At 33.5% G+C, this 13,760-nt stretch overlaps 1 protein-coding gene across 2 annotated transcripts; it reads right to left on the reverse strand.

Annotated features, from left to right (window-relative positions):
* Window positions 1-7,878: 7,878 nt before the first annotated feature.
* Window positions 7,879-12,931, reverse strand: LOC127249353 (uncharacterized). Of its 2 annotated transcripts, none has more exons than XM_051272106.1 (5): window positions 12,674-12,931; window positions 11,004-11,364; window positions 9,241-10,373; window positions 8,531-8,699; window positions 7,879-8,428 (listed from the first exon to the last, which is right to left on the reverse strand). In XM_051272106.1, the coding sequence occupies exons 2-4, from the start codon at window positions 11,347-11,349 to the stop codon at window positions 8,616-8,618; spliced, it is 1,563 nt and encodes a 520-aa protein (XP_051128063.1). In that variant the 5' UTR covers window positions 11,350-11,364; window positions 12,674-12,931; the 3' UTR covers window positions 7,879-8,428; window positions 8,531-8,615. The 2 variants fall into 2 exon arrangements, with proteins under 2 accessions (XP_051128063.1, XP_051128062.1); XM_051272105.1 differs by having other exon boundaries at window positions 7,879-8,431.
* Window positions 12,932-13,760: the final 829 nt, after the last annotated feature.

A 13,760-nucleotide genomic window follows, 5' to 3' on the forward strand; every position in this document is an offset into this window, starting at 1 on the left:
GGGAGCCTTGTCGACCTGCTTAACTACTGTTCTGAATTCAATTTTGATTAAAAAGAGGTAACAAAATGTAAAGCCACTAATGAGGCAGATATTGGGAAAATTAACGGGGCATAGGCGATGGTCTATTAGGTCACAGAGATTCCTAGTGACAGTAGGGTTTCTTTCTTATAATGTCTCGATTATGGGTGCATTGAAGTCTTGTTGTAAATCCTTTAAGGTCAAAATTCCACTGTTATGAATTCTTTATATTTCAGTTTATGTAATTACATTACGCCCTTCTAACCGCTTCCGTAATATATATATTTCCGATAACACACTTACATCGCTCGCTCACTACATCCAGGGAAATCTATCCATTTAGTAATGCGCAGATCAGATACAACACCTCTCCTTCATTCTCTCTCGCTCATATGTATACATATACACATATACATATAAAATGTGCCACTCGCTCATGTCCCGTTCACTCAGTAACCGCCATTCATCCATGTCCCGTTCATCTGGTCCCCATTTCTGCTCATGTCTCGATCATCTAGTTACCACTGGCACTTCACCTTCCGCCCTCGCTTCGCTCGCTTCCGCTCACCTCATTTTTACCACTTTGTTTACTGCTTTCTATAGCTTAGCTTTTGGATCCACTGCAAGCGGATCTCCTCATGCATTCTCCGTCGCTTTTTCAAGATTTTCACCTTCGAAATTCATGACTTAAAATCCTTGTGTTCGACCTGGAAACTCACCAGTAAAAAGATTATAAATAATTGTGATAACTACTCAGGGTCTACAACCAAAAAATTATTATATCTGATCGTTTTTCTATAAACTTCCACTCACTGATTTTCGAATATAAATTTCCTATGAATTTGTACAAGATTAAAGAATACAAATTTCGATTATCATAATTTGGCGCCGTTTCCGGGGATTTTAAACTCATGAAAAGTATTTTGGTTGAGAATCTTTTGAAGCGCCATAACTTACTTCCTTTTTCGTAATTGTATTTTTGTGTTTTTACTAATTTTGCTAACTTTTACTTTGGTGTGGTTGTCATTATATAGGGGTCCGAAGCGTTTTCAGCGTCCCATAAGTCCTACTCCTTCCGCTCGATCACAGAGACGTCTGTTCAGAGAGCAAGTGCGAGAACAACTTATGGCGAACCAAGGAAATGCCACCGCTCATTCTACTGCCGTCCGAGCTTTCCAGAATGCCGCTGGGACATCTTCCAATTCTGCCACATTTGCATCTTCGCAGGAGGTGCCGCTCCACATCCCCACTGTAGTTCCTACTGTCATTCCCCATGCGCTCACACCGACTGAGGAGCATCTCATGAGAGCCCTCGGTAGCATCCAATAGGGAATGACGGGGCTACAAGCGCACCTCGCTCAGGTGGAGAAAGCCCAGGCTGCGCAGGGGGCAGTTATCGCTTCCCAAGCGGCTCAAGCTGCCAACACCGATGCGATACCCGCTACCATCACTCCCCTGCAACCTACTACTGAGCCTAACCAGAGGGCTGAGGGACACAGGGCTGCTGATTGCCCGCTTGCTGAAGTTCCCATGGACGTTCCTTACCAAAGGGAAGTTTGTTTGTGGTGGTTTGTGAAAAAACAACACATGGAAGAGAAGTATGATTAAAAGGTTTTTTCCCTCCAAATTTTTGTGTGAGGATACAAGGGAGTGGATATAATTCTCAAATTTAAATTTACATGAGAATTATTGAACAATATTGGCAATATCTTGTAATAATCCTTTGAGTATGGAATTAAAATTCCAATGGTTCAATTTTATACATATAGATGAATATCTGGATATTATATAAATTGAACCTACTTTTATTTTGCCAAAATGTCATATAATTAATTTGAGAAAATTAATTAATGTGTTTGAAAAACACAAGGAATGAATTTTTGTGTCCCTAGAATTAATTTTGTATAAATTAATTTGTGAAAGGTTGGTTCAAAATTCTTTTACGATAATTGGTCATTAATGATTATTTGATAATCACTTTGGCACACTTTAGAAATTTTCAAATATAATTTGACTTCAATTAAATATGGAGAACATCAAATACTTTGACCATAATAATAATTTTTGGAATTATTACTTGTGTACAAAGTTGGAAGTAATATTTTGATGGCTTATGAAGATGGCAAATCGCGGTTAGGTGTGAGGCTGTCATTTTTCATTTTTAAAATGTTAGCGTTGTTTGAATTATCATGAAGCCGAAGCTTTGTATGTCGAATTGTATAGAGTGGAATCACTAATATTCATTGGCCAAAAAACTGACATACAATATGTTATCGGGATGGTAAAGTCCATTAAATTATCTTAGCTTGAGACACCCAATTCCCTCCTAGTACAACGCTGGTAGCTGAATTCAATGTGGAAAGCTCACGTTTAGAGGATTGGAATGCACATGATTTATTCATCCCAAAGAGTGTGTTTGGACTTGCAAGAAAGTTGGGTTGAGGTTTAGCCTTTAATAATTTCTTGGGTAAACTTTTTTTTAGTCCCGTAATTGGATCCCCTTATCATTTTAGTCCTATAAGTGGAGCCTGTCGCAAACTAGTCCCATAAGTGAAAATTTTTCGCTGTTTTAGTCCTCCGGCGCCGGAAATGCCCGCGTGGCTCGCCGGAGGTGACGTGTCCACCAGGTGTCGCTGACCTGGCGGACATGTGGATTTTTTTATTTTTTTTTTCATTGTTTAATTTTTTTTAAAACTTATTTTTAATTTATTTTAAATTTTATTTGTATTTTTTTATTTTTTTATTTGGTCCAATTAAAAAAATAAATAAATAAAAATAAATAAATAAATCCACGTGTCCGCCAGGTGTCGTTGACCTGGTGGGACACCTGGCGGACACGTCACTTCTGGCAAGCCATGAGGGTGTCTCTGGCTCCAGAGGACTAAAACAGCGAAAATTTTTCACTTATGGGACTAGTTTGCGACAGGCTCCACTTAGAGGACTAAAATGATAAAGGGGTCCAGTTACGCGACTAAAAAAACAGTTTACCCTCATTTCTTTGAAAAATCGTCGTGCAGGGGCGAGACTAAAGGAATTACCTATACGAACATATAGTTTTGCTGCTTCAAGAAAAGCAACGGACTTGGCTTTCGATATGTTCGTGAATGGATTGGAACACATGACTTGTAAAGTGTCAAGTGTAAATTATTGAGAAAATGAAGCTTTTGTATATATTAGCTTCATGTATTCAGTATAAGTTGATTGGTTCAATCCTTGGGACATCTAGATTTTCGAATGCTTGGACTATATAATGTACTAAGATGGAAATTCAATCGTTACGATATTTTCATTTATGCATTAGCTTGTTGTGTATATTGAAAAGTTTGAGAATAAATCATGGATATCGACAAAATGGGGGAGGATTGTTGGTTATTTTTTTGTTATTGGATTTATTCGAAGATAAGAAATGTCGTATCGAGCTATTTTTTGGAAGGGTCGTGTGGGATGCGCGCTCGAGAAAACCTATACGATATTGAACGAGGTGTGAAATAATATAACGAAGGTGAAAATTATGGTACATATTGTTTGAAAATTATTATTTTCAATGTAGGAATTAAATTAATTCATTTATGCATTTAACCTTAAAAAAGTTCAAATTTAATTGATTTTAAATTTGAATTGATAAATTTAATGAATAAATTGAATATTTCAATTTAAAATTAAAGTTGCATATTTTTATAAAAAAATTGTGTCTTTTGGATTTAAAATTCAAATTTATAGTTTTTCATAAAAAAAAAAAGGAAAAAGAAAAAAAAACATTTTTAAATATAGTAATATATTATTGTCTTTCACATAATTGTAAAAGAGAAGAGATAAAAGAGAAAAGAGAAAAGAGAGAAGAGAGAATGTGAGAGAAGCCCCAAAGTTACTTAGTGAAATACGCATCAGATATTTCTCAGATCTCTTTTCTCCATAATTCTGTCAAGTATATTCTTTATATGCAAATATTCTCCCAACATTTTATTTGCTTAATTTTTTGCCTAAAATTCGAATGTTACTTTTGTTTTATCACGAATTTTGTGTAACCCGGGGCGTTAATAGAATCGAAATATTGTATAAGGAAAGTAAATGTACGCGACTCAAAGTATATTCAAGATCGTGTATACCTGGCAAAATTCGATTTTATCTTATTTTCATTAAATTCGGATTATTTCTCCAACATAGATTTAATCTTATCCATATATTAGATTATTTAGATTTAAGTTTATCGAAACTTCCAAAGTTAACATTTTCTATTCTTCGTGATATGAGTAAACCCATGATCGGATCAGATGAGAATCAACAAGCTGCTGAGGCTTCTTCTTTAGCTGATCATGGACACCAGATTGATCTTGACTGCCTATCATGCTGAGATCGACCATTTTCCACTACGTTCTTCTAAGCCTCGCACCATGACCCCTAAAAATGTAAGGATATTTTTAATATTAAATACAATGACATAAAAGGTAAATGTGACCGGACAAAAAGAGTATAAAATAAAAATAGAATGATAGAAGTATATTACAGTGTACCTAAGTTTTTACTTTTATTTTGTTTTAGTAATTAGGACGAAGATTACGATTATTTAAACAGCCTAATACACCAACCACAGTAGAGATACAAAGAAACAAGCACACATCATTATTATCAATTATAGTTTGCTAAGAAAAGTTTGGGATGTCATGTTTAGACCTTTTAAGTTTGGAAATGTCGTCTTTTTTGTTGTTTCCTTAAGTATTTTACAATTTGTACAAGTTTTTGTTAGTTATCAAAAACTGTTAAAGTATTTTAGGAGAACTATTGTGTTGTTTGTATGAAATCGTTTTTTTTTATCTTTTTAGTATTTTGTAAAAGAAAATTAGACTATTTTTATTAGAAATTGTAGATATATATATTATTTACAAATGGTATAAAAATAAAAGATGTTTTTAAATGCAAATCAACACTATTAGGCTCCTAAATTCTTAATAAAAATATATTATTTTTTTTTTTTTACAAAATGTATATTAAAATAATTTTAAAGCAAAACTCAAATGAAAAAGTTAAACTCAAATTAAAATCAAACATGCTTATATATTCTATATAATGTTTTATTTAATCATAAATTTAATTTTAATTAGATAATTAATTAAAATAAATATATTATAAATTTCAAATATGTCGTAGTGTCTAAACCATTCACCATTGGGGAAGTTCAGGATAAGATTTCTTTAAAACTTAATATCCCTGAGGACAAGTGGAAGTATAGGGATGAGAAGGAAAAGGCAGTGCAGATCTTAAAGATTCTTCATAGAAAGAAATTTGTGCTCATGTTGGACGATCTATGGTCATGGTTGAATCTTGTTAAAGTTGGTGTTCCGGATGTGGATGGTCAAAGAGTAGTGTTCAAAATTGTTTTAATGACTCGATATGAACATGTCTGTGATTCCATGAGCTCGGACAGGAAGATAAATATAAGTTGCTTGGAGAAAAAGGAAGCCATGAAACTTTTCATGGAGCAATTTGGACCAGACATTATAGATTCTCATTCAAGTATTTCGAAAGAGTGCTAAAATTGTTGTGCAGGAATGCGATGGCTTACCGCTTGCCTTAGTCACTGTGGGACGGGCCATGGCTGGCTCGGGAAAAAGAGCCCCGTGATTGGGACATGGCAGTTAAGAAACTACATATATAGAGATCCATCCAAGATCATGGATATGGAAGATCATGTTTAGCTACGACAGCTTACCTACTACCGAATGATACAATAAGATTGTGCTTCTCTTATTGCTGCATATTAATTCCCAGAGGACTTTGAAATCTTGATCGATATGATGATCTCTTAAACCTGTGGATATATAGCAGAGGGGTTTGTAGAAGAATCTGATAATATGAATGAAGCTCCAGTCCTGATCGAGGGACTTAACTTAACTGCAAGTCTCCTGGAGTGAGGGTGGGGCAGAAATCATCTGGAGATGTTGTTGGAGATTGGAAAAAGTAGGAGCACATAGATATTTGGTGGAAGAGTGTGCTGAAAAGATGGAAGCTGAAAGAGTTTCATACATGATGAGGGACACCAGTGGTACTGGTGTAAGAATGCATGCTCCCTTCCCTTTTGAATTGTTGCAGTGCAGACAGTGTCTCAAGGTGTGTTAGACTTGTGGTTGCCCTCAAGCATTGGTGACTTGACTTGAGTTTCTTAACTTGTCTGATACCTCTATCAAGGAATTAATTGCAAGAGCCTAAAACGATTGCCGCCTGATTGACTGGACGAGGAGGTCGCTGTCTCAAGGAGATGAGAGGTGGGAACCACTGCAATGGGAATGGGAGAATCAAATGCTCCACCCTCACTCGTCGATATATCATAATACAATAAATAACTTATACTGAATGCCTCCCTCCCATATCTATATTTTTAATATTATTATGGGTTTGCTTCATGTTTCTACTTGGTTTTTAATTGTACAAATTCATAAAATTCTCACTAAAAAATGTATTTTCTGTTAAAATTATAAACAAACAACTTATTTTCTTTTTTTTTTCATTGTCATAAAATAAAAATAAAAAAAAAAATATTTGATTTTTTTGACAAAAATTTATACCATTTTTATGATTTTTTTACTATTAAAAAATCAAAAAAATAATAACAATAATAAAAAAAATACACATCACTTTAAAATCCATAGTAAAAACAAAATAAAAATTAACTTTAAGTCTCAACCCCTTACCTTTATATGGGGGTTCGATTTCCATCCATTTCTCCCGGCTAATAGCTTTGGTTAGTCCAATAAAAATAATACAACCAAAATGTATTAATATTGGTTCCAATAATAAGAAATTGTATCTTTCTCTTTTCGTTTAAGATTTTTTTTGTTGTTATATTTTTTTTTTGGAAAAAAAATATATTACCTGTCTACCGTCAATCCATTTATTTTTGCATATTAATTTTTGAATAAGGATATTTTTATAAATATAAAAGATATTTTTACTGCTAAAAACAATGACGCCAAATGCAAATTGATAGATTGGCGATGGACGAGGTAGTATAATTTTTTTAATTTAGAAAAGTTAATATAGTTAAAAAAAAAAATAGTAATCTCAATATAATTAAAATATAATACTTTATTCGTCCCAAATCTATATATCCATTTGTTTCTTTTTACGAAGTTTTAAAAATATTAGTATTATATTGTGATAAAGTAAAAATAAATGTAAAAAGACTAGATAACAGTAATAATATTTGTGTAATATATCGTAAATTGAAAGAGTATTTGTGATATTAAGCAGATAGTACAAAGAAATATATATTTTGTTATAAAACGGACCAAAATAGAAAAATAGTATTAATTTAGTTCCAATATAATCCCAAAATAATTAAAATATAATATCAATTTTAGTTTCAATACAAGAAATTTATAAAATATATTCTTCCGGAAAATTTTGCCTAAAATTTTACTTTTCATCACAAATAAATATTTATTTTTTATTTTTTATATTATATTAAAAATTAATTTTACATTCAAAACAATAACTATCTTGAAAACTACACAATCGTATACAATTATTATGTCCTTATTTGAAATTGTATTGAAATATAAAATTAATTGTTTTGAAAAAAATCTTTTCTCAGCTCATTATTTCATTCATATATATATATATATATATAATTTTTAAAATACTTTTATTTTATATCAAAATCAATCAATACTATATTTATGAAAAAAAAATGATACGACACAAATAAATATCTATTTCATGAACGGAAAAAATATAAATTTTCATATTATTTCTATAAATACAGCAAGGATGACTATTGAAAACCAGTACATAAAACAGCATAGCAACTCAAGCCTGCATGTTTTTTATATATATTATTTTCACATTGCATAATCTATCATAAAATTCACTGAAAAAATATCATATACAACCTCCGTTTTGTGTTCAAACCATTTCATAAAACTATTTTTAATTCAAACCTATTTCCTATTATAATACAAATATATATATATAATCCAAATGCAAAACATCAAAATATACTCCAAAATACAAATAAAATGGAGGTACACCCTTACACTGGTACATTTGATAGACAACAAGAGTTTTACATCATCAACTACCCTTTTTTTTCATTTCTTCTCATTTTTTTTTTGTCCTCCTTCATGCATATATATATATATTAAATAATACCTTAAAATAATCTTAGTACAACATAAATAGTAGAAATTGTTTTCAAGTAAACCAAACATGCCAAAACACCCAATGACAAACACAACACCGATGTTGTAATGATAAGATACCTCACATGGAATGCGTTCGATGTAAGCCACTGTTCCATCAACAACACAGGCTAAACAATCGAGGGAATTAAGCCCAGTAAAAATATTAGGCACCTGCTGTAGTCATCAGAAAGTTTTATCTGATCCAAAGGGACGACAGACTCCACCCGGATGCCCTGCTGTGTTGAAGAGGATGAATGTCTGATCATTTAGTGACAAAAACGAGTAGTAATTGCAGGAATAGAACCAATTATTGAGACGCCGAGTTCCAAACAAACCTTAAAGGCCTTCAATAAAGATTGCCGCAGCATGAGGGCAATGCCAGGGTGTTCCCAATTTAAAACTTTGTACGAATTGTAGGGATCAAGACACCTTTTTCGGCTTGCCATATATCCACTTCAACCATGTAATAAAGCAATGATTTGAAAGGTGCTCCGGCAGATCAGCCTACAAAACAGCAAAGTAAAACAGTAAGTATTGCATTATGACTATGTATATATGTACATCTAAATAAGTATTCTCTTGAGCACTATTATTGTGGGCGTGGATCAAACAAGTCATAGGAACCAGGCAATTCATGAACTGTATTTGGAACTGTAAAACTCAAATAAATTTTTCACCAAAAGGACTGGTTAATGCAGTGAACATAGTTTCTTGTTAACCAGGAAATCTACGGGCAATGTGAAACTATGCAAACTCGAACTTCGCCCGCCATATGGTTCTGGCAGCTCACAGTTAATGAAAGAAGCAAAGAATTAAATGAAGTCTCCCCGCGCATTAGGAAATATGGAAAATGGAGGAACTCCCTAGATAACAAACTAGCCAAGAGTGACTAGATAAAATAATTTATGCAATTCATCTATATCAAAGTTACTTTTTAGAATTTTGTACGCTCAGGGCACCGCACACCTGAGATATAATAGCCTAATATTTCGTCAATAAAGACTGAAGTAAAAACCACATTAATATTAAATGTTTTTGAACTTACACTGCTCCATGCAGTAGAAAAGCCATCTGTAGAGAGCAACCAATCACTTGCGTTGGGTTGAAAATCTAACATGTTGTTTGATAAATCATAATCAACCTTATCATTCTCATAACTTTCATCGGGATCTGAATTTCGCTTTCTTTTCTTTCTATGTTTCCTCTGCTTCTTGAGCTTGAGGCTCACTGAAGACCTCCGGTCATTATCCGATACACAGTCTTCAGAAAGTTCATCATGACGTAGAAAAGTATACTTATCAGACTTACGGAACTTTATTCCATTGCTGATAAATAGAGGCTCCCAGGATTCAAGGCTTATGAACTCATCCATTAACCGAAAATATATAGCCCAAGATTGAACACCCAACCTTGTTACCAATTTCAATTGTTTCATCTTCAATCCTTCTGCCATAATTGGTTCCAAATCATTGGTAGAACTAGAGGATGTACAAAGTTCTAAAACCAAATGCTTTATCTCCTCTCTGTCTTCCTCACTACCTTCTTCCTGCACAAGCCGTAGGAGTTGGCGATGTTGATTAGTCACTGCATTTAGTAGAAGTAACTGATCAAGGTTATGTGAACCGCAGAATTCAAGAAGTACAATATCGAACCAATCAGTCGCATTGTCAAACCCTACTGATTCTGACTTTCGCTTAAGGTATCTTGGTAACAAATCTAGAAAATAACAGAAGTCCTGTTCTTCGAGAATCATAAGAAGACGATGACAAAGGAATGAGAAGGATTGCTCCTCAAGGAATTCTTCTATAACTTCCCATATGTCTTCTAGTTCCTCCTCGTACATCAGGTCAGTAAACAAATTAACAAAATACTTTGGATCGACAAGCAATATATTTCCATCCTTTAAGGACTCAGAAAACTCATGAGATGACCAAAATTCTGGCACGTACTCAATAAAATTTTCAACTGTCTGTTGGACATCCAAATCAAGGAAATAATGCGGTTTTGTTGCAACCATGGCTGGTGACTGCCCATGTTTACCTTTCCATTCAAGCTCCTCCCAACATATATCCCGGTTTACAAAAGCAAATTGAGAGAGCGCCTTAGCACCCTTTCCATGTTCCACATCACCAGCGCCAGAAAAATTTGAGAACCACTGCATGATACGTCTTGAATTTCCTGATCAAATAATGGTTTGTTGGAAACTAAGACTAACAAAATAAAATTTAAAACATAAATAAATAAATAAAAGCTCAAATGAAAGGAATAGAGAATTGAACAGGTGAGCTAGCACAATATCAAGCATTTTCACTGTGGAGTTACGTAATCTTCATTAATGCAAACACACACACTAAAAACCATCTTTAAATTGGAAGGTTTGAGCAAAACAGCTGCCAACTCAAGTTTAAATCACACAACATGACACCTTGTGATCAGAAATTGTATTTGCAATGCATTAGATGCAGCTATCCAAACATGGCTGCATTATTCTAAAACAAAGATATCAACATAAATTGAACACAACACATGCTTTGCACTACTTGCCTAAGTGTAAAAATAAATAAATGAATAAAAATTACTCTCAAGACTCAGAAGCTTTCAAACTACATAGCACTAGAAAGCTTTATTGACCATCACTCTGTTCCGCATCCACGTCATCTACAAACCAATCGAAATTCAAACATATATATATATATATATGCAATAAAATTTAAAAGGTGATAGTACTAGATCAAGGATAATAGTTTCGTAATGTAAAACACATCAATTCCAATGGAAAAAAGAGTTTGTACAAAACTCAGCACTTGCCTTTGAAAAAGTTTTCCAACCTGTGGCTTTTCTTTGCAATTATAGGCCCCACTTTTTTTGGTTGCTTCTCAAATATTAACTGCAGAAGTTGTGATGCTAATTGCTTCTTATTTGGCATGGATCTCAAAAGTCTCACAAACAAGTCGCGTTGTCGGAGAGAGCTTATGGAACGTATGCCCGAAAGACTTTTACAAAGCCAAAGTCGGGCTTCAGATCGACCTCCTGATTGCATCAATGACCAAATGGCTGATTCTAATTTATCAAGTAGAGATATTCTCCGCGTACAAGATTCATCTTTCCCATTGACGTCACACCAGGTGGGCTCGCATAGAAACAACTGAAGCATTTCTCTGCTCCCAAACTATAACAGATAAGACATTTATTATAATGATTTCATCACTGATAAAACAACAAGTCTATATACTAATTTAGCCAAGAATAACAGATAATCATGCAATGAGCTGATTAATGGAAACTTATGAAATAAATAAGTAATTTTGCAGTTCTGAACAGCTGGTGTTGTTTAACTCTAACTACTTCTCTGAATTTACTCAAGTGCTCAACACACATAGTCAACATAAAGAAATAGGAATTGCAAACATGAAGAAAGAGTAAAGCACCAAACAAACAATTCTTCCAAATTCACAATGTTGAACCCTTAAACCCCCGTTTCAACTAGCATGCATAACACATTCAATATACATTCAATTTTATGTTTTAATCGCACTAACTCCATATGTTTCTCCCAAGGAATAAGGTATTATCTATAATCACTAGATGATTAATCACAAAGCTTCAAAAGCATTCACAAAAAAAAGCATTCTTACAGGAAAATCTGCCACAAACAGGAAAGGTACTCAAATGATCATATCAGAAATCAAAGGGAAAATAACAACAAATGATCAGAAACCATATCAGAAATCTTCAACTACTTGCAGAAAACATTCTCTAGCAATCTCTAGTTGTGATTAGTGCAACATTATAGTGCTGGGTGTTCGGGTTGGTTAATTTGGAAATCCATTCCTCACCCTGAAGTTGGTGAGCAGAATAGGCCAACTCACAAGCTTTTTAGCAATATTAAAAATATATATTAAAATTATCAATATTTCATGCATTATATTGAATCACAAATTGTAATATACAATATCCATAAAAAAGTTAACAAAAACAATTGCATAATAAAGTTCAAACAATAAACAATTTACATGTTGATGCATCAACATAATTATCACCCATCAAGCTTGTAGGAAGTCTCCCAATTCCAATGTTTAAATGCACAGATAATATAAATACAAAGTCACAAAGATAGCTTCAAGAACCATTCGGTGAGAAAACAAAAATAAGCTACAAGTAGGGAGAAGAATTATGAATCAAAGCCTATGAAAATATTGATTAAATCCCTCGGCCAGCGTGTTTCAGATGGTCCCAAATGCGTTCATTCATAGCATATCGCTTAGACAGTCCTCGCACCGTTGGCTCGGCCAAAAAGCAAGGCAGCTGATAAAAGAATGCACACAGCCAACAAAATGGCAGACGATCCACTAATACTTTAAAAAAAAAAAAGCACACAGCCAACAAAAAGTAAACTAATAGACTTCAACATTCAAATCAATCTAAAATCAATACAAATAACAGTAAATAATTCAAATTAGTGTAAGTACTGAACTTACAAAGCCTCCAGCGAAACTGTAGACGAAGAATACAATAAGACGACGACAACGAAGCTGCCGCCCTGTCTTGGAGGACGTCGAAGAACGGAGAAGAAAAATAATACGATGCCAGGGAAGAAGCCGTGACAGAAGGAGAAGAAGAGGGTAGGAAAGGACTTTGGGAAGTTGAGAAAGCTCTGGACGGAACGACGAGCACGAATACGAACGTGAGACGGAAGAGGGGAGAGGCGACGGCTAGGTGAGATTGATCTGGGAAGAAAGGGTAATGCGATCTAAAATCGACTTTTTAATTAAGGGTGCGTTTGTTTTTTATTTCATAATAAAAAATAAAAAAAATAAAAAAATATTTGGATTTAATTCTCTATAACACATTTAAATTCAGTCTCTCTTCATTTTAAAAGAACACTGCACTCTCTATTTTTTATTTTCATTTACACTTACTCTCTAATACCCATTTTACCTTTAAAATTATTATATAATATAACGAATACTGTATGTAATCCAATTATTTTAATATAAACCTACATTATCTAATTACATACTTTAAAATTATCCATATGTACAAAGAAAATGTTAAGTCATGTATATGAAAATTTTATTTATGTACTGAGATAAGTTAAAAGTAAATTAAACTCAAAAACAAAATAAAACTCTATTAAAAGCACACCATCCGAATTGTGATTGGATCATTTCTTTGAAACTCGTCTTATCCCACGTTGCCCCTCTTTGTCGAAACTCCCTACTAAAGTAATAATCATTGAGCCTCCTTGCAAAAACGTTCGTCGCCGTCGGAAGTCTCCACTCACTGGCCAGAGCTCCATTCTCGTTCGAGATGTAAAAAAAATCTGCTCCTCAAAACATAATTTGAAAAAGTAAATTAAAGTTTATGATTTTCGTAGGATCAAATTTTTGAGTTCATGTTATACTTAGATTTATTTTTATTTTGTGCGTCAGTTGAGTTTGTACAAGTTCCGGTAATGAGTCATTTTACTTTGACATTGTATTGGGTTGAATATAAGTTATTTTGATGTGTTTGAACTTATAGATGATCTTGTTGTCTTTAGAAGTACCTTCATGTGTAATTTTC

Source organism: Andrographis paniculata, unplaced genomic scaffold, assembly GCF_009805555.1.
Source record: "Andrographis paniculata isolate CXL003 unplaced genomic scaffold, ASM980555v1 Contig35END, whole genome shotgun sequence".
In the NCBI taxonomy this organism is placed as follows: domain Eukaryota; kingdom Viridiplantae; phylum Streptophyta; class Magnoliopsida; order Lamiales; family Acanthaceae; genus Andrographis; species Andrographis paniculata.

What these genes read in the sequence shown, in the direction of transcription:
- LOC127249353 (XM_051272106.1), bottom strand. Translation starts at nt 11,349, where the DNA reads ATGCTTCAGTTGTTTCTATGCGAGCCCACCTGGTGTGACGTCAATGGG. An exon ending in GTTGGAAAACTTTTTCAAAG is followed by an intron (nt 10,374 to 11,003) that starts GCAAGTGCTGAG and finishes TTATTTGATCAG; the next exon opens with GAAATTCAAGACGTATCATG. An exon ending in TTTCTACTGCATGGAGCAGT is followed by an intron (nt 8,700 to 9,240) that starts GTAAGTTCAAAA and finishes GCTGTTTTGTAG; the next exon opens with GCTGATCTGCCGGAGCACCT.